The 20,443-nt window shown below is 35.8% G+C and overlaps 1 protein-coding gene across 3 annotated transcripts in view; it reads left to right on the top strand.

Annotated features, from left to right (window-relative positions):
- ARMC8 (armadillo repeat containing 8) overlaps positions 1 to 20,443 on the top strand; it is a 103,885-nt gene that overhangs the window by 30,647 nt on the left and 52,795 nt on the right. For all 3 annotated transcript variants that reach the window (XM_026497103.4, XM_026497106.4, XM_026497105.4), the window contains 5 exons: positions 10,459 to 10,530; positions 11,286 to 11,428; positions 11,533 to 11,630; positions 14,985 to 15,077; positions 19,693 to 19,773. In XM_026497103.4, the coding sequence (XP_026352888.1) occupies positions 10,459 to 10,530; positions 11,286 to 11,428; positions 11,533 to 11,630; positions 14,985 to 15,077; positions 19,693 to 19,773 (487 nt within the window). The remainder of the gene's footprint in view (positions 1 to 10,458; positions 10,531 to 11,285; positions 11,429 to 11,532; positions 11,631 to 14,984; positions 15,078 to 19,692; positions 19,774 to 20,443) is intronic.

Raw genomic sequence — 20,443 nt, 5'->3', positions numbered from 1 at the left:
TTTTGTTTTGTTTTGTTTTTTTAGTCTTGTTTGGTTTTGTGTTTGAATTTGCCAAATATAATTCTGAAAATGTAGGGTTAAAACTTTTTTCTTCTGTTTTAGGAAGATCCTTTGACATTCATGACTTAATATTGTACCGTAAAGAGTTGTCTGATAGTTGTACACGGACATAGTTAACTTACTTTTTTGTAGAATACTTTTTTTTACCATTTTAAAACATGTTTTTGGAGAACGCTTTTGTGACTTTTATATCCAACAAAAGCAAGGGAATAAAATTGATAATCTTTTATAATTGGAAAGGGGTGGGAAAAAAATCAGTAGGGTTTTTCTCTTTTATTTTGTTTTTGGTTAACTCACTGGCTGTAAGGCTTGAAACATCTGATGTTTTAAATCTCAGAGTTCAGAAAGCAGTCATTGGAAATTTAAACTCTTGATAATCTGAATGCCCACTTTTTTCCTCCAAAATTCCATAGTGTTTAATGAGAGGAAACATTTTTAAGCAACATACCCGAGGTGATAATACTTTTAAAAACTTAAGTCAGATAAGTGTGATAAGATTGCAAATGATTGAAAGATGAATTCTCTATCCTAAGAGCAGATTATCATGCTCTCGACACATGACTTCTGGGGAAGAAGATCTAGCCTAAGACTCCTCTTAGGGTTGGCAGATATGAAGTGCCCACAGGCCTGAACTGTGTCAGAGGACGGAAGGAACAAAAAAGGGTCGGGATGTTTGGTATAGCAGTGAGGGCACACATGAGTCCCTTTATTCTTCTCTTACCCTGTTATCGTCATAAGCCAAATAGTACTTTCCAGTTTAACTTTTGCCCCGTCATGGCAAGGTGAGGATGCTTTGTTTATAAAGTATCTACAGATTGTAATTCTTATTCAAACCACTCCCCTCACCCCCCCCCAAAAAAGCGCATTGTATAAGGCATGTCTTGGGGATGTGGATTTATAGGGTGGAAGCAAGATAAAAGTGAGTAAGGCTGCTTGACTATTCAAATTGAGCTGGAAAAGAAGGTGAGAGTTGGATGTAGACCCACCTGGCATACTCGATACCTTATTTCACATTTTCTCAGTTTACAGAAACAGGAGATTACAGTTCTTGTTTTCTCATTATGTTGACTTTGCCTTTGTTCCCTTCACTAGGAGACTTTGTAATGATTTAATCAGTCCCTTTGTAGTCTAGTTTGATTATTAGCAGAAAAAGTGGTCTTAAATCCATTTGTTAAATAAATCAGTTTGGGTTGTACCTACACACAGAAATTAGCTGTGGGGATAGTTTTCATTAACACTCCTCCTTAGGCAGACACTTCCCACACACAGCCAGACAGTTTTGTGTATTAGTGATCCTCAATATCATTTAGGATTGTTCAATAAGTAGTTTAGCTGAAAATGCCAGACCCATTAAGTAGTTCCATGAATGACAGAGATGATGCTGTATCATTTATTTTTATTATGATTGCTAGTGTGGTTGTTCAGGAGAAAAGCTAATTTTGTCTATCAAGATTTCTGTGTGAAAGACTTTTATCTTGACTTGTATCAGAAATGAGTAGCTAATTCAGGTATTACTTGCCACTGTGAAATTTGTCATTTCCTGAAGAACACTGTAGCTTCTTGAAAGTTGATAAATAAGGCATAAAAAATAGTGGGAAGAGTATATTATAACGAATCAGCTAAGATGGAGTTTGATGGCCTTAGCACCTCTTTAAAAAGTTATCAAGTCTAGGACACTAAACTGTTAGCTAAGACAGATTAGCAAGATTTTTGCAGAGGCATGGTGGAGTACAAGGAGTATGGGCTTCGGAGTTGGACAACAAGAGGTTGAATTCTTGGTTCTGACATTTCCTACTGGAGGCCTTTCCTAGCTCTGTGCTGGAGCAAGTTATTTAATATCCTTGAGCCTCAACTTCCTCATTTGTAAAGGGAAAGTAATATGCCCGTCTTGCCAAGTTGTAAAAATTAAGTCAGAAATATAAAATCCAGTGCCTGGTATGTTGATAACCACAGATTGGCACTGAAGTGCTTTATCATTATTGACCCTAATTTAAAACAACTTTGAAAATAAGATGATTCTTTACAAAGAAGAGAAAGAAAAACAAAAAATCTCAAACGGAAACAGTTCAAACTGATGGAGATGAGGGAGAGGGGCTAGAAATCTTCAGACGAGAATGCAAGTGATAACATATAAACGTGAATGCTACTTACAATAGTAAAATCTGTTTAAAATTGGGAAGGCACAGATCACCCCAAGTGTTTTTACTTTATGTCAGAATAGAGCTAGCCTTATATGAATATGTATAGGGTGATTTGATAAAGTGTCCTTTTCCCCAGAGAGAAAAGTTTATTCTTTCTGACTTACTATTTTCCTAAACTTTGTCACTGTCTGAAAATTAATTATACATAGTCAAGAGAAAAAGTGAACTATATTTTTAACATTTTATTCTTAAGTAACCTTGTCTAGTACTAGAATAATACAGTATTGATAGAGGAAAGGAGGAACCAAAATGAGGTTTAGGAAAAGAGAGTTGACCATTTTTTTCCTCTTTTATACACATTACACAGCCACCATTGAATCATAGACCATTACTAGACTAAAATAGGTAGGTAGAAGGGAAGTAGCCACAGAGTATAAAAATTAACAACTAGCTTTAGCTATGAGACTACCAGAGTTTTATCATTTTTCTAGCTATAAGCTTGATTTTTCTTAATAAGGATTGTGAACATAAAACATAACAACAGGAAGAACAAAATTGAAGAAATTAAAGGCAGGTAAAGACTTCTCATCATGGTCTATAATCTACGGAGCTGTGGTAGAGCCATAGTCCTACCTATACATATAGGGAACTTCTTTATAGCTAACCCATGTCATAAAGGACCATTTTACATAGTGAATGTGCCCTTGTTGAAAAATACTATTAAGCAACAGAAGTGCTTCATTTTAATTGTTGAAGAATGAGGAGTTCTCTAGAAATAACTGTTTTTTTAGTAGTACAATATTTAGTATAACTTTAAATGATCCTATTGTATCAAAGGTTTGAATACAGAATCAGATCCTAAAAGAGCAAAGTTTCAAATACATAACTGAATAGAAGATCGTTAAGTAAGATAGGAACAGAGAAAACATGGAGGTCAGTTATGTAGGTCATGAATTATAGCCTTTGCAATTGAAACAGAGTAGCTGTATCAAATAAACTACACTACATTGCAAATTCTGAGCTTCCTCTAGCATGGAGATCTGTATATTACCTTAAACAGTTACAGGATATTTTTTGGTGAAGTTACTAGTGTATTAGGTCAACCATGTTAAATCTCCTAGTTGAAGAAGGATAACTATTCAGCTGTTTATGTAGATAAAGTCAAAGCTGCTTAATACTGTGGGTTGTTTTTTTTTTTTTAAACATATCTAATAAGTTAGAGCACCTGATCTGGTTTTTACATTAGTGATTCTCCAGGAAAAGATCAGCAGATATCCCTGTGTGGCTGTGTGTTGAAGGGCAAAAGATGATACGAGTCAATGTGGCTGGCTTTGTAGTTTCCAAGTTGAGTACAACTAGAAAACTAGACTGGATCTCTTGGTAAACTTGGGCAGGCAGTTGAGGGTACTGTAGTATTGTTGGGTGATTTTCACCAAGTATCTACTTCTAAAAATTATTTTCTGAAGTATTTTAATGTACTGATGATATAAGTTTATTTTGGTAATGATTACTTGATTTTTTTGGTTCCAAGAAATTATATATCTCTGGTTTTAGTAGATCATAGACAGGTTCCATTTTTCTTGCATGAACTAAAGATATGAGCTTTCATAAAATGAAGGCTTTGAATTTTGAGAAATTTTAAATTAAAGGATAATTTTTTAGAATAATTCAAAAGAAATAATCCTATCAGTTACTTTTAAAAGTGTTACAGATAAGCATAAATAAAGATTACCATATACCAAATGAAATGGAGTGACTCTGAGTCTTACTTATTTAAACCTGTGTATTCTGAGACAATTCAGTCTGTTTAAAAGGGTGGCAAGCTTTTCCAAAAATTATTAGATCATATTGACATAGTTTCACGCACAGATAGATAAGCTGTTTGTATGTTGTATTAACTTTGAATATCAAGAATAGCTGTATATTTGTATGCATGTGTGTGTGTGTGTGTATCTTGTCATATTTGTAGAACGTGTAAATGTATGCTGCCATATTACAATGTAACATTTTTGTTCTTTGGAATGATTACATGTATTAAAAATATTTATTAATGTGCTCTAAAATACTTCGGCATTTGTTTTAATGCAATTCCTGTATTGTACTCTTCATTTTTGGAGAATGTAAGGTGATTTGTAATCATACGTTGATAAAACAAAAAAATATATTTCTGAGCTAGTATTTATACAAACTGAAACTGTATCTAACACCACATACATTCCAACAGGATAACTTGTTTATTAAAAAGAAATAAGTTATCGTCAATTCTCAGTTCTGTTCAACTTACACTTATAGTGGGTGCACAATTCATGCCTCAGTGGACTTGAAATGGGAAGTTCACTATAAATTTCTCAAGTGCCTCCTGGATCAAAGCCTTATCATAAAAGTGGCTTCGGTTTGGATAATAGGTCACCATTATCTAATTCTTTTACAGTTGGCAGTTTACATGTGGCAGTGGTTAACTTTAATTAGAATATGAGCATATCTCACTCCCTAACCATGCTGGATAGCAGAAAGCTTATTATACTTGGATGTTTGGATGTTACATTCTCCAAAAAGGCATCATAATTAATTACAATTACAGGGACAGAGCAGTGAGTATGTTTGTATTTTCCAAGTCCAGATTATTTTATAAGTTGTTTACCATGTTGCCGTATTCTAGCTACCCACAGATGTAAATTTTCTCCTTATTTTATGGATGTCTTAGGACCAGTGAGTTTTCAGTAGGTCAAACTTTATACTCAGGTTGTAGTTTTTCAGTATCCAGTGTATTTTTTGGCTACTTCACATCAATTAGACCAAGGACTGAACAATATTCTAAACAGGAGCTTTTCAGGTAAGTGAAAAGTAATACTGGTTCAAAATGATCTTTAGCTTGTGGCTACAGCCTTCCGTGTTCTTAAAGATAATTTTCTGGATTTAGATAGTAGGTTTTTATTTAAAATTTATGCTGTTTTGACTGATTGAAACTATTTCTCCAGCAGGTCTAGATCCCAGTTCTTTAAAAAAAAATTTTCTGTTGTTTTAATTTTAAAGTGCAGTGTTTACTTTCTTGGTTTTAATTTTAATTTTAATTTTTTAAAGAGAGAGGTGGGTAGAGGGGCAGAGGATGAGGGAGAGAGAGAATCTTAAGCAGGCTTCTTGCCCAGTGTGGAGCCCAACACAGGGTTCAATCTCACAACCTTGAGATCATGACCTGAGCCGAAATCAAGAGTCAGATGCTTAACCAACTGAGTCACCCAGGCGCCTCAACTTTCTCTCTCGGTTTTGATCACCATCCCAATACTCTAATTTAGATATAAGTTCTGGTAGGCACTGTACATGTTGGTTTAATATTTGAGTCTTTTTCTCTACCACGCTGAAAATTAATTTCTTTCAAAGTAAAGAAAGGAAGTAGAAAGGTTAGCCTCCGTGTAAAAGTAGATGCCTCCTGAGTCCATTTATAAGTGGACAAATAAAAGTTTCTAGCTAGATTTTAGCTGAGAATGTTCTGTGGCAAATTCATCTTTTTAACATCTTAATATTGGCTTCTTCTCCCATCCTCAAAGAGTGGGATATCCTCAAGGCTTACTTTTTAGCTTTTCTACCTGGGTATTTTTATCTTACTTGGAAGATTATTCATTGTGTCCAAAATCAAGATAGATCCTTGTCTTGTTAAGGGATTTGTTTTCTAAGCTTCCTAGTGTTCTCTGCATCCAGGAACTTAGACTTGAAGTAGTCACTTAAGACATGTCACATATTTTCTGTACCCATCAAATCATCTTGTTAACTGCTTCCTCAAAATGTCTTCTGTATTAGTGATTCCTGTGGCTGCCATCCTAGTCAGTCTCACATAACCAGAGACCTGGATGGATTGCATAATTCCTTCAACAAACACTCATTGAGTGCCTACCACGTGCTGGGCATTGTGATGGGATGAGAGTATGTAAGAATGAATAATGTAGTCACTGCTCTGGAGGATCCAAAAGTCTAATGAAGGACTCAGATAGCTAGATAGTCCACTATAGTTTGGTTAGTGAGTGCTATGATAATCATAACCCCAGGGCAAGAGAGGAAGGCCATCAGCCATTTAATTACCTCTCTTGACGCTAGTATTCTCTGCATTTCCGTCCATCCCATATTCATTTTATCTTCCTTAGTCACTGCTTCCTTCATATCCTTTTTCTGATGGAAACATGATTACTCCTTAATCCATTCCCCTTTAGTTTGTCTCTTCTTCCTATCACTTTTCTTTATGCTCTGCTTAATGTTCCCACCTTAAAGGGACACTTCTTTTCAATCCAGGCTCCTGTTCCTGCCCCAGAAACATGATGTATTCATTTCCAGTATTGTCTTCTGTGAATGGCTTTTCCATTTGCCCTTCCCATTCACTGTCCAAATCGTGGCCATTTTCTAAGGTTCATTTAGTTCCTACCATTGCTTCAAAACCTGTTAAGCTTGTTTGATCATCTACTTGTCTCAGCCACTAAGCACTCGATTTATGATATAGCACTACCTTACATTGCTAGTGTTATTTTTATCTCCTCAAGGAGATTGTAAACTCTTCAAGCATCCCATTATGGGATGCTTTTGTATCCTTCATAGAGCCTAACACAGTGCTGAGCTCAAAACTTAATTGTTGAATTTCAGGAGTATAAAAGTAGGGTATTTTTTCCCTCTAACATTAAATTTGGTAGATATGAGATAAATTTCTTTGATCTACTGGGAAAAGGATGTCTTTAATTGAAAGTTAGAAATGCTTTTTCATTTTGTGTAAAAATGTAAAATTGAAACATTGGAGGAAAAAGGAAATATGTTAGCTCACTTCTTTTTGATCAGTTTGTTCTGAATGCCTGGTATGCTGGAGGTAATGGAAAAAACACTTGGCACAAAAGACATGGGTTGAAACTGGCTCTGTCATTTAATGTGGAGCTCTGAGAAAAGCCCTGAATCTGAGTCTTAGCTTCCTTATCAGTAAAATGGGGTTAATATTACTCAAGGTTGTGATGTAGATTACATAAAGTAATGGGTATGGAATGCTTTGTAAACTTCAAAACAATATATAAGTTTTGCATAATTTCGTTGTGCCCTATCTTGGATGATAGTTGGGAGTTTGTATTTTACAAAAGTATAGATTTCTATATGGTACATTTTGTGATCCATTGATAGTAAGTTCTCTGATATTTTCAGGTCAGACTGGCTTTCTTTCCTCTCAAGAGGAAATAGACTTCTATCCTAACAAAGTAATGAGTGTGCTATGATAGAGGGCAGCAAGCTGGGACACCGAACCCAGACCTGGGAGTAGTCAGGGCAAGCTTCCTGGAGGAAGTGAAATTATTATCTAAGGTCAGATCTGAAAGATGAGTAAAGTTAGCCAGGGATAAGTATGGGGAGGAGGGGATAAGGAAATGAGAGAGAGAGAGAATAGCTCCACTCTGGCTGTCTCTGAAATTGAATCCTGTACCATATTTAGATCTGCTAAAGATGGGTGTATGTGATGATTATTATCTCTTTCGGTTGTAACTGTTTCATAGAAATTATCTTCTAGCATCCCTTTATAGTAACAACTGAATAGAATTTATTTGCTGGGTGTTAACGTCTCTTCTTCCTTATGTAACACAAGTATATTTTATTTATTAGAGCCACAGAAAGAATTACTTTCTTTAGACATTGGTCCATTTTATTAATTCTCTTCGGTCTGCATTTACTCTATAACTACCAATTGCCTCCTTCATGTCTTTTTTGCAAACTATTAAGAGAACTGGAAAATTGGTTTTGGAGGGGTTTTTGTTTGTTTTTGTCTATAAAAACATTTACTTTTGCGTGGCTTCAGATATTTGGAACGTGTTTATAAGGTAATATGGGGACACCTCATTTCTGCTTAGTTTAGGAAGAATGGAGAGAGATCTGGGGAAACGTTCCTGTTGGGAGTTGCAGAATAGAGAGAGTATCCAGAATGGCACATGGCACAAAATAGACTCTCAATTGATAGCTGCTGGACAAATGGATGTGCTAACAGTAGTATAGACAGAACACATGAAGAGAAGGAAAGAAGATGAAACTAAATGGCAAACTGCTAAGTTAGGGTCTATAAGCTAATGATTGGGAAGTAAGCCCTTATAAGGAAACAGAAGCCTAGATGTATAGTCTCACCTATTGTGCTTTGCTAAATGAGGCTTTGATATCACATAATTTTATAGTTGTCTATCAGAACTTGGTTAAAACCCTAGTTTTCAGCTAAGTCCCCATAAACGAAAGTCCCCTCCTACTTATCCCCTATGAACCATGTGGAAGATCTGAGTGATAGTTTACATAGAGAACTAGATCAGGCCCTGAAAAAAATACTCCTACCCTCAGCTCCACTGAGCTACTGGAAGACTAGACCAATAGTGTTTGGCTCAAAACTTGTGAAAATGCCATTCAAAACCTTGTGGCGAGAATCAGCTTTCAGCAGATCACTGCATCATAGCAGTATTTTTCTGCTATAATTGAAGAAGGTAATTAAGGAGAAAGGGTATTAAAATTATTACCAGGGTTTTTAATGGCAGTGAATTTGGTTGGTATTAGAAACACGTGCTGACTATAACATTTAGTTGTTGATTTTTAAAAGTAACTTTTTCTCCTTCTGTTTTATACTCTCTTTTTCTATAAGATCATGGTTTGCCAATTATAGAATTTTTTAGGATTCTAAGTTTCAAAGTTGGCAAAAAATTTCCTCTATACATTAGACCGCTGCCACCTAAAAGAGTCAAAAGAGATGCTGGGTGAGAATGTAGGGGAACTTATTTTGGGATATGAAAGAAGTGTGTGAGCTAAGAACTTTGAGGCTATATAGCGATGGCCTTAACACAGTCAGACCTGACTCCCCTCTATAAGTATTTCTTAATGACCACTGTACTATCCTGAAATTAAATCTATAATAATATAACTCCTCATATACATAACTCCAAAAATAATATAATGTCTTCCCTGCTTATAAGGAAGAACTTTTAGAAAAGATAATTTATAATGTTTCCGTATGTAAATGTTTGGTATCCATAACTCCAGTACTGGGAGTGGCCCCTGTGCTGGTCTGATTTTCCAAAACGAAATAACTTCTAGTAAAAAGTGTAAGAATGAATAATGTATAATGAATAATTTCCTTTTTATTTACAGGGCCAGATGCAATACTGAAAAATACAGTTTTCTTTCAAACTGTAAAAAAAATGCTTTCTAATAGTAAAACTGTGGCCAGAAATTTCCAGACACCCTCATAAACTTCAGAAGTGCCCCTATGGTGCTTTAATGCTCTCTTCCCCACTTTGAGAACCACACTATATAGAATCACATAGTATTCTAGTGTTTTATATTAAGGTAGCACTACTGACCAATTAGGTAAGTATTTTTTATTAAAATTTTAGTAGTACTAGGTTTATTTTGAGCCATTTATTTTTTTTCCACCTGTCCTTTGGACTAATCAGTGTTTGTGAACCAATTGGTCATTCATAGAGATACTTTTCATGTAGAATAGAGTTTTACTCCTGATGAAGTAAAAATCTAAGTATAGCTAGAATAAAAAATACTGGTGAATATGTGAGAAATAAAAAAGATTTTTTTTCTTATTTTTTTAATCTCTTTAAAAGGTAATTGTCTGCTTAAGTAAAAAAATAGTAACAGTATATTGTTATTTCTAATCAGTTGAAAAATAAAATACGTATGACAGTAATAGAAAGAATTGACAGAGAAATGGAAGTATATGCTTGCAAGACTCTTAAAATACAAATGAAATGAGATGCTATCCCTTGAAGACTGACTGTGATAAGTTAAAAGATACATATTGTAAATTGTAAAACAGCTGCTAAAAAACAATAAAACAAAACCCAAAGAGGCACAGCTAATAAGGCAATAAAGGAGATAAAATGGAATCATAAGAAATATTCAGTGCTAGGAAGTCAGAAAAAGAGAAAGGAACAAAGTCATGATCCCTGAAACAAGGTCAGATACATTGTGTGGGCCTTTTCTGAAGAACTCAATATGCTTTGTATTGGAAGTCTTTTATGAGTACTCGGGTTATCTCCCACTTTCCCCACTCCCACACTGTCCTATTTTACAGCCTCTAGGCTCATTCAGCACCTATCTCTGTTCCTTTTCTTTGGTACTCAGGTGGATTTGACTTTGTCACTAACTTCTATATTTGTCAATCCAAGATGTTGCATAATAAAGATAAAGTGGAATGAATTGATTACTGATTTTTCTGTGATGTCTCAATATACCTTACCCTTTTCTCTTCCCCTGAATTCAGAGACATGAAAAATGCTGTAATTGGAAACAACAAGCAGAAAGCCAATCTCATTGTTTTAGGAGCTGTTCCAAGGTATGTTTGCTATCAGTCACTTTTCTGATATTCATACTGAGTTTCTAATGTATTTCTCATTCTCATCCGTAAGACCCATCTTTTTTCTGTATTAGATATCCTATTTTTGAAAGCCTCTTAATTTTTAAAATAAATGCTTTGAAATACATGAAGCATCTCTTTAGAAATTTTTAAGTACCAGAGAATGGAATATGAAGCAAATGTATTAATACTTTTTGGAAATTCAGGAAGATCATTGAACCTGCAATAAAAGGATGTGTTGGGTAGATAGATGATATACATCAGTCTGACTCTGAAAGTTCTCTCTTGGGTAAACCTCTGTGATCTCTGAACCATACGTCTGGATAGTCCAGGCCCCTTTCTAGTCTAAATTTAAGATCTGACAGTACTTGGCATTGAGTAGTCTGTGTCTTCATATCCTGGAGTGGCAGATAAGATGAACTGTGGTGCTGCTTTGTCTATGTGTGGACAACTTTCAGATTAATAGTTCTGATAAACTCTAAGATTATATATAATAGTCCTTTTGCTCAAAATGAAGACAGTCTCTTTTGATTTTTTACCCAAATACTTCTTTATTAAATTAGTAACTGATAGAAACAAGTGATCATTTCCTAGCCGTCTATGAGCTCACCAGCCATATTTTTAGCATACCCACATATGGGGTATATTGGTAGCATTTTTCTGTTACATTACTTTTAGCTAATTTACTTCTGTTTGTTTTAGTTTCCTCTGTTTATCAAATTCCTTCTTTTTAGATTGTTGTACTTGCTTCAGCAAGAAACCTCAAGTACAGAGCTGAAAACTGAATGTGCAGTGGTATTGGGAAGTCTTGCTATGGGTACTGAAAACAATGTCAAGTCTCTTCTAGATTGCCATATTATCCCTGCCTTACTGCAAGGTATGTAAGGAAGTCATTTTTGTACAAGTAAAAATTAGAATTAGCTTGCAGTGTTTAAAATACAGACTGAAAGGATGAGTCTCAAGTCTATTTTCTATTAATAGGACTACTGTCTCCAGACCTGAAGTTCATTGAAGCTTGCCTCCGATGCTTGCGCACCATCTTCACCAGTCCTGTCACTCCGGAGGAGCTACTGTATACAGTGAGTTTTAGAAGTTTTTGAATCATCAGTTACATTTCACTAACAGCATACCTCTACTTTTACTCAGCATCTCAAAACTCATCATAAATATATTATAGAAAAGTCTCCAGAAGTATTTCAGTTCTTGCTAATTTGCAATTATCAGATGTTCTAGGTATTATAAAGAAGCGAAAGATAGTATCAGACCTTGAGGAATTTATAAACTGTTTAAAGAAAGACCCATTTTGATCTCTTAATATCAAATTAAGGCAGTATATTTAATATACTCACTTTAGGTTAAATCCAGCAGAGTAGGCTTTACAGAGAATTTGACCTAGGTCTTGTATAATGGATAAGATTTAGAGAAGTGGAGAGGAAAGAGGTCATTCTAGGAAAGAGCTGTATAAGAGAGAGGATGCAGGGCAGTGGGTAGAATAGTCTAATGTGGGATGGGTGTCAGTGTTCGTTTCAATGGAATAGGTGAACCAGAAATGGCTAGCAGGAGGCTTACTTGCCAGGGTAGAATCAGAGAATACGTGTGAGAGAATCCAGAGATCTTTGGAGTCACTCAGTAGTTTTCAAAAACCTTAGGGAATACTAGGGGGCCTTTTAATCTGTTGATTACATGAGACTTTCTTAACATTATCCAGGCCAGTATTTTTCAAACTCCAATCTACAGTCCACGATAAGAAGTACATTTTCCATCACCACACTGTATATGCGCATGCCTGTGTGTGTGTGGGAGTGGGAGAGAGAATATTCCTGAGACAGTCTTCACAAAACAATTCCATAAATGTGATACCCTCTGGTTTTTAGTCTATCCTTTCTCATTTTTAGAAAAATGCTGGTTGTGATTCGAGCCAACACAAAGAATCACAGTGTCAGTAGGACATATATAAGTCAGAGATCTTATCTAAAATCACATTTTACAAATATTTCAAGAGCATAAGCAATCAGGAAGCATAGGCAACAGAAGTGGGGTGGGGGGCATGTCATGAGGCTCCATAGTCCATCCTTCCCACATCAGATACATGCTCCTCTGGCCCATAATGGTACATAAAGTCTGTAATGTGAGGTTCATGGGTCACTTTACACAACAGGGGGGCTCTAAATTATGAAACATCTCAATTTTACACCTCAGGGATTTGTACAGTATTCTTCAGGGAGCCATGCCGTATAAATTGGTATTGTACACTATGACAGTTCTCAGAATTGACCATGGACCACAATTAGCTGGAGGGTTTATTAAGGACAGATTGCTGGAGCCTCCTGCCAGACTGTCTGGGTCAGTGAGTCTGGGGTAGGGCCTGAGAATTTGCTTTTCTAATAAGTGTCCAGGTAACTCAGAGGCTGCTGGTCCATGGACCGCTCTTTGAGGACCACTGGTTTACTGTAAGCAGTCCTAAATTGGGGACGTCCTCCTCAAAGCTTTAGAGAAGGACTCTCCTAGTAAATATCAGTCTGTTTCCCTGAAGGTCCTATTGTGATGTTTACAAAGAGATTAAACCAGTCACCTGTCGTCTTTACCCTAGAAATTACTCTCCAACCCCTAGCCCAGTAAGTGAGAAATTGGTCCTGGCCAGCAGTTTTAACTCCTTTCTCCTTGCTCTCCAAAATGATTTTATGACCCACTAATGGTTCATGGTACATAATTTGGAAGACTAGTCTACAGCAACTTAACTTTTTTACGTAAGAAAAATTAAGACCCAGGGACATTAAGTGACTTCCACAGTGACAATGTCTGTTTTATGCCTCAGAGACAATGCTGAATCTGTAAAGAGTGTTGGATGGGATGATGACAGAAAGTAGTGTTTTAGTGTAATTAACTGCGGTCTGTGAGTTGGATTGTGTAGAGCCAGCAACTTAGGCACTAAACTGAAAACAGGGCAGTCCACTTAGAAGACGGTAGGATGTCTAGTTTGAAATCCTGTTAATCAGTTGTGTGACTTTGGGCAAATTATGTAACTGTTCTTTGTTCAATCAACTATAAACTGTAGATCTATAAGACAATTGGCAGAAAAGGGACAGATGTGAAGAAATGGGATGAAGCTGTTAAAACTGAAAGATGAGAGAGCAATGGAGGAAAGAAAGGAGGTGGAAGTAATTGCAGGAGTTTAATAGAAGCTTTCATATCATCCTTCAGTTGCCTGTTCTCTACCTGCTTCCCTGTCTTCTGCCAATGGAATCACTGTTTCCCCTCCCCCCTCTATGAAATAGACGTGTATTTGACATTCTCATCTTCGCTCTTCCTTTTCTTTCTATACATTTAGTACCTGACTTTCTTTAGGGTTTTCTGAATTTTTCATTTTGTTTTTAAACTGCTTGTGATAACACAAAGGGTTATACTAAAAAGCAAAGGGAAAGATTCTACTTAGAGGGAATCAACTGCCTTCTGTTTTCTCACTTAGCTCTTAAAGATTTTGGACATTCTTTTTTTTCTAAGGGAAACCCCAAATCTTGTTCATCCCAACAGTAGTACTCTTGAGTTGCCTTCCTTGCCCTCTGTTATCCTTTGTTAAAGTGTGGTCTATGGACCCGTAGCATCAGCCTCATCTGGAAGCTTAGATCCTACTCCAAACCTATAGAATCAGAATCTGTACATAATGACTATACCCTGGGAATTTGCATGCACATTCGTATTTGAGAGGTATAGCTCCAGGACTCTGACAGCATTGACTAAGAGGCTTAAGTCTACTTTTCCATCTGTGGCTCAGACCAAATACCCTTTCAACTTTTAATTCCCTTTGCACCCTAAGAAGAAGGGGATTCTTGGAGAGCCCTGCAGCAGATTGGGCAGATTCTCCTCTCTTCTGCGCCAACTTGTATATTGCTAAGTGTCAGCAATAGCCAGAGAACGTGCTCTAAGTGAGAAGTTGACATTTTACAGATCGTCTAGTGAAGATTGAAATTAGCTTACTACAGTCATTATGATCCTTACTAGTTACTGATAGTTACTGCAACATCTCAGAGATTGAAATCGTCAAGTTTTATTTTTATACAATAATTCGTCCTTATAGGCTATTTGTTATTATATATCTTGTTAGTTCACATTTTGGTTTCAGAACAGATTTCTTTCAAGTCTTTTGAAGTGATTTTGTCGTATTGTAGGGATATAGGGTGTTTATGGGAGAGAAACTGAGAATTTCCCATTCTTGTATTTTGTTGTTGAGGATGAATATTGAAGCCCCTCATCCTTTACGTAAACAATTTTGGTGACTCTCTTGTTTTTGTTTTGCTGTGTTCCTTAAAGAGACTTGATTTACTGTGATTAAGTTAAGAAGCTTGTATATGTACCTGTTAATGGAAATAGTTTGTTAGGTGTATTCACAGTGCCTAAGTTCTTTGTTGCTGTGCTCTCTTTTCCTTCGACTCCAGGATGCCACGGTGATACCACACCTCATGGCGCTACTTAGCAGGTCCCGCTACACCCAGGAGTACATCTGTCAGATCTTCTCACACTGCTGTAAAGTAAGAACCAGAATAAATGTTCTCTGTAATGTAAAATCTGCTATGCCCTCAGGAGATGTGCCTTCTTTGTGTATCCTTCCAGAGATAACCTGTACATATATAATTATGAAGACCTATGTATAGTCTATCCTCTTCCCTCCCCTGTTTTTATATATAAGCAAACCTATATATATACATCCCCTTCCCCTTTTTGGACACGAATGGTAGCATTCCATACATACTGTTTCTGTACCTTGCATTTTTCACTTAACATATCTTGAAAGCTATTCCATATCAGTAAGTAAGGAGCCTCCCTCAATTTTTTTCAACAGCCATATAGTATTTTACAATATAGATCTACAATAATTTGTTTAACCAATTCTCTAGTGTTGAACATTTGCCTTGTTTCCAGTCTTACAAAACAATGCTGCAAAAGTATCTTGTGTAAGACATTTTATAAGAAATGAAATTGCTGAGTCAAAGAATGTGTGCATTTGTAATCTTACCACATACTGTCTGGTATAGAGGTTGTACCATTTTATATTCCTACCAGCAGTGTGTGATCATAACTATTTCCCCACACTCTCATTGTTGGAAATTGTTTTAAGTGATCTCGTATAAGGAGAAATGAGAGAACAGTTCTATTTTAGAACAGTTGCCCAAATAAATGAAAATTAAATCACTTGGTTCCAGAAAAAGTATCATTATAATTTAATTGTTTAACCCTTCCCTCGCAAATCCTCGCAGGCTTTCACAGCCTATTCAGTTCTATTTAAGACATTTAGAATTTAAGGATTTTTTCAAAAATCTTTGAAGTTTCTCTTCCCAGATTGCTTTGACAGCGTGTAAGCCAACTCATAGGTCCAGGGATGTCAAACACTCCCCTTAATCTTTTGAGGTGGGCAAAGAAAGGCTTTGAAAAAATGACAATTTTGTTACAATTCGTTGCTAAAAATGAGCTGAACTTAATAGGGTGTAGAATTTTCCAACAGTGAAATGAAGGCTTGTAGTCCAGCCCTGGCAGATAGGTAAAGGAGGATACTCCATAACTCCTGTGCCTCATTAAAAATCTTTCTGCATCTGTACCTAAGTGCTTGAGAGCACAGATCTAATAGTTATAACCACAGTAATCCCAAAGGGGCACTAAAAATTGGACCTGGAGTTATAATTACTACATGTCAAATTATTATTATGTTACATTATGAGAAGTTTGAATAATCCCATTCCAGAAGTTACCCAAATAGCTTTTAGAATTACTCATCAGAAACTTCTGAATCCCTTGAGGCTTGCTCATTTAAAACTTCTCAGTGCTTTTTAGCTGAAATCATGGATAAAAGAAAACCATTAAATCATTAGTTCTTTTGCTGGAGAGAATCTTATGCTGAGCAAGAATTTATAGGCACCCTCATGCCACTAACAGAACTGAAGATGTTATCAGAGAAAATCACCTTAACTCAGCTTTCTTTTAGCCTGGTAATTAGCATTTGCCACTGTAATTAAATGACCAAATTTAAGTGTTCTGAGGTGTAACTAAACCTTGGGAAATATTATAGTATTTATAAACCCAATGACAATAGCCTAATATAAATATTAATTTTTCTACTGATTTACTAGCATTACTCTTTGGAAACAACTGATCAGATGATCTCTGTATAGTTATCGACTATAAAAACCTTTTATTTTCATGTTGTTCAGTTTACATATAGGCTTAAAATAAGATTCATAATAGAATTTTTAGACTCATTCACAACTTTGCATATACAGTGACCCTTGGACAATGCGAGGGTCAGGGGTGCCAAACCCTGATCAGTCAAAAATAGGCATATACCTTTGGACTCCCCTAAAACTTAACTACTAATATAATTCTTATGTCTTTGAAATTCTCTCCCTGATTTATTAAGGAGCAAAAGAAAAAAAAAAAAAAGATAAAAAGAGCCAGTAATATTTAATTGTTGCCACTTCTTAAACAGGTTACTCAAACTTCTGAAACCTGTCTTTCGGAGTTTAAAATCTTGAGGGATTATTTGCTTTCCCCCGCTGTGGATGTTGTCTCACTAGCCCAGGTCCAAGAGAGACTTGATAAGAATCAAATGATAGCTCCTTCTCTAGTTGGTTCAGCCAACAATTCCCTTCCTTGCGATTGTTTTTACACAATCCTGTGTACAACCACAGAGAGGAGGAGGAAGAGCTTCTTTGTAATAATTATTTCCTGTATTCTCTGGGGCAAAGAAATTGAGGGATTAAAAACTACAATATCTTGTAAGTTACGTTAAATGAATTGCATTGTGCTTGATCTTTTTCATAATATAACTTCATCAGTGCAGATATTCCATAAGTGATCTAGCTCTTAAAGATGCATGCACATGGATATTTATTGAAGTGATGTTTGTAATAGTCTTTTAAGACTGTAAAACAATATAAATGTCTAGCCGTAGTACTCCAGTGTGGGTTATCCATACAGCAGAATAAGGTCAAAAAAGAAAAAAGAAAACTCTTCATGTACTCATATGAATGATTTCTGGGAAATAGTGTAAAGGAATAAAAGGTTTAGAGCAATATGTACAGTATATGTATAGTACATAGAGCACATACATATGTAGTATTTTACCATTCGTGTTAAAATAGGGGAAAGGATGTACTTATGTATTTGTATAGGTATGTGATGGCTTGAAGAATATAAAACAATCTATTAATATTAGGTCACCTCAAAGCAGAGGAACAGAGATAAATACAGGGATGGAAGAGCTGTGAGGTGCAAGGGTGGAGGCAGCACCCCATCTACTTAGCTATTCTCCTAAGCACTGCCAGTATTTAAATTAGGATGTTAAAATTTATATGGAAGGCAAAAAAACCTTAGTATGCTAACATGTCAGCCTAGTGTAATTTAGGCTTATCTTCACAATTTATTCTAGTTACCTACTTGTTACTATGTAAGAAAAAAATAGGTCAGATTCTTAGGAGACCCTTCTTTTCCTAGGCTCCTCATTAGTCTCCACTATCTTTATATTGAATAAGCTGGAGACTCATGTTTCAAATGAACAATTCAAGAACAGCATTTAGAGCAGTGCCCAGCACAAAGCAAGTACCCAATAATTAGTACCTATAATTATAATTGCAGATACATGAATGAAGATGAGGTAGGAAGATAACATACTTCCAGCCTGTGCCCTGAGAATGTCAGTATCTTTAGTTCTAAAAGCAAGCCTGTATTATTCTGGATGGATATGTAGGGATAAATATATCAAGCAATGTATGCAGGAAATTTATCCTCATACTCTAAGAATTTGCACTGAGATGGGGCTGGCTTTAATAATGCTCAACAAAACGTTGCTTTTAGTAGTGAGACATTAGAAACTACCTAATATATGTAATGGGGGTTTGCCTGAGGAAAGTGTGGAATATTTTGCATCAAAAATCAGAAATTAAAAGTTAGTAAGAGAAATTGCTTGTTTTTGTTTTTTAAAGGAGCCTTTTAAAGGGAATTACTACCTATAAAATAGAACATGGCTGCTTTGTGATTCAGGACTATGAATATTAATCTCCCTACTTCAAATGATGGATGTTTTGGTCCAGGAAAGAATGAGCATCTGCAAGATCATTGTTACTTGACTGAATAGTGGGTTGGAAAAATTGATTTGAGAGGTTTTTTTTTTTCCTAGACTAGTAACTGGTTTTCTCTGGTGAACCCAGATAGGTAGCCAACTTTCAGTGCAGGGATTTTCTCTTCTGAATAATGATAAGCATGAAGTAACATCCTTATCCTTGCTTTGACTTCATTATTTGAATGGGTGGGTTGTACATAAAATCAGTGCATAAGAGGGGCGCCTGGCTGGCTCAGTTGGTAGAGCATTCAGCTCTTAATCCCAGAGTTGTAAGTTCAAGTCCCACAATGGGTTATAGAGATTACTTAAAAATTGAAAAAAATCAATGCATACGAACTGTGGCAATTTCAAAGCCTTGCATTAACCTTTAGCTTCTGTCACTTCAAAGATTTCAGTAAATTGCTTAGTAGACGACAGTTGATAAAAAATAAAATCCTGAATTTTCCCATTTCTTTACCTTCCTACTCAGAAATGATAATTTAAGAAGGGAAACAAGATAGAAACAGAAACCAAAACACATTCACTTCTTTGTATGGAGTGTTGTGTTTTCCACCATCCATAATTCAAACTTCCCTGATGTATTGAGGTAGGTTGAGCTCTGGTCCAGTTCTTCCTTGCACTTAATTAGTTTTAGAGTTCCTCTGACTAGTTCATCAGTCTAAAGTGGTAAGAATGACTACCACTCTCTACAGCGCCATAGTGTAAGGTTGTGCACATGAAATGCAGAATTCACAGTGGTTCTGTTGCTGTCATGGTGTGTTATTTAAAAACTGCAAAGGGCCTGTGCCAGGATAGCTTCTATGCTCCCTTCATTATTTGGGGTTGAGGGGGGTGGTTAGGAAGCAGTAATTATACAGAACTGGGATGACATAAGAAATGGTAGTCCTTTTTGTCTTCCCTGCTTTATTAGGATGGATTTATGCAAGAGAAGGATAGCTGAGAATTTGTAGTGAATGAACTTTTCTACAGTGAGGTAAAAGTTTTGTTGGAATGAATCATTGCTCTTTTTAATGTTATATTCTCTTTTCTTACAGGGCCCAGATCATCAAACAATTTTATTTAACCATGGTGCAGTTCAGAATATTGCTCACCTACTAACCTCAGTATCTTACAAAGTAAGATGTTAAAAATTATGGCCAGATTTTTATACTTCATTTTTGGCTTGTAGATTCTTGATATAGATAGAGGCCCACATATTTTATTGCTTTGATAGATATTGTGATGAAGAATGACATTTTATCAATAAAATGTTATGGGGCATTGTTTTACCTATAGAATCTTCTTTAAAAGCTACCCTTGCCTTCCCATTTTTTAATTTTCAGAATATGGTTGTAGCTTGATTTGCTCTTGATTTTCACAGTCTCTTCTGCTCTGATGTCAGTGCCAAAGCTGCACATGAGCTGATGCCTTCAAGTATGTAGGAACAATGGCTTGCTATATCAAGAAATACTTTGATTTCATATTTGAGACCTGACTTAGCCACAGTGACTCAAATTTAGAGCATATACCCACATATACATTAACATTTTAAATGTGTTATGTATTTCAAAATGTGAAGTCTCATAAAAACTTAGATTTTGTCTGATGCTTTGATTTAAAAAAAAATGTGTTCTGTTTTGTGTTTTGAGTTAGAAAGTCAAAGGTTTTCAGACTTGTTAATTAAATTTCCTTCATCTTTTATGTATAAACAACATCATGATACATTATCAAACATTAAGTTAAAAATGTGGTTATTTCATTGTTGTCCAACTAGCAAGTTATGGCAAATAATGGGGCATTGTCCTT

The sequence above is a fragment of the Ursus arctos genome, unplaced genomic scaffold, assembly GCF_023065955.2.
Source record: "Ursus arctos isolate Adak ecotype North America unplaced genomic scaffold, UrsArc2.0 scaffold_20, whole genome shotgun sequence".
Taxonomy (NCBI): Eukaryota; Metazoa; Chordata; class Mammalia; order Carnivora; family Ursidae; genus Ursus; species Ursus arctos.
Note: the sequence above shows the minus strand (reverse complement) of the source record. Positions and strands in the feature narration are given on the sequence as shown.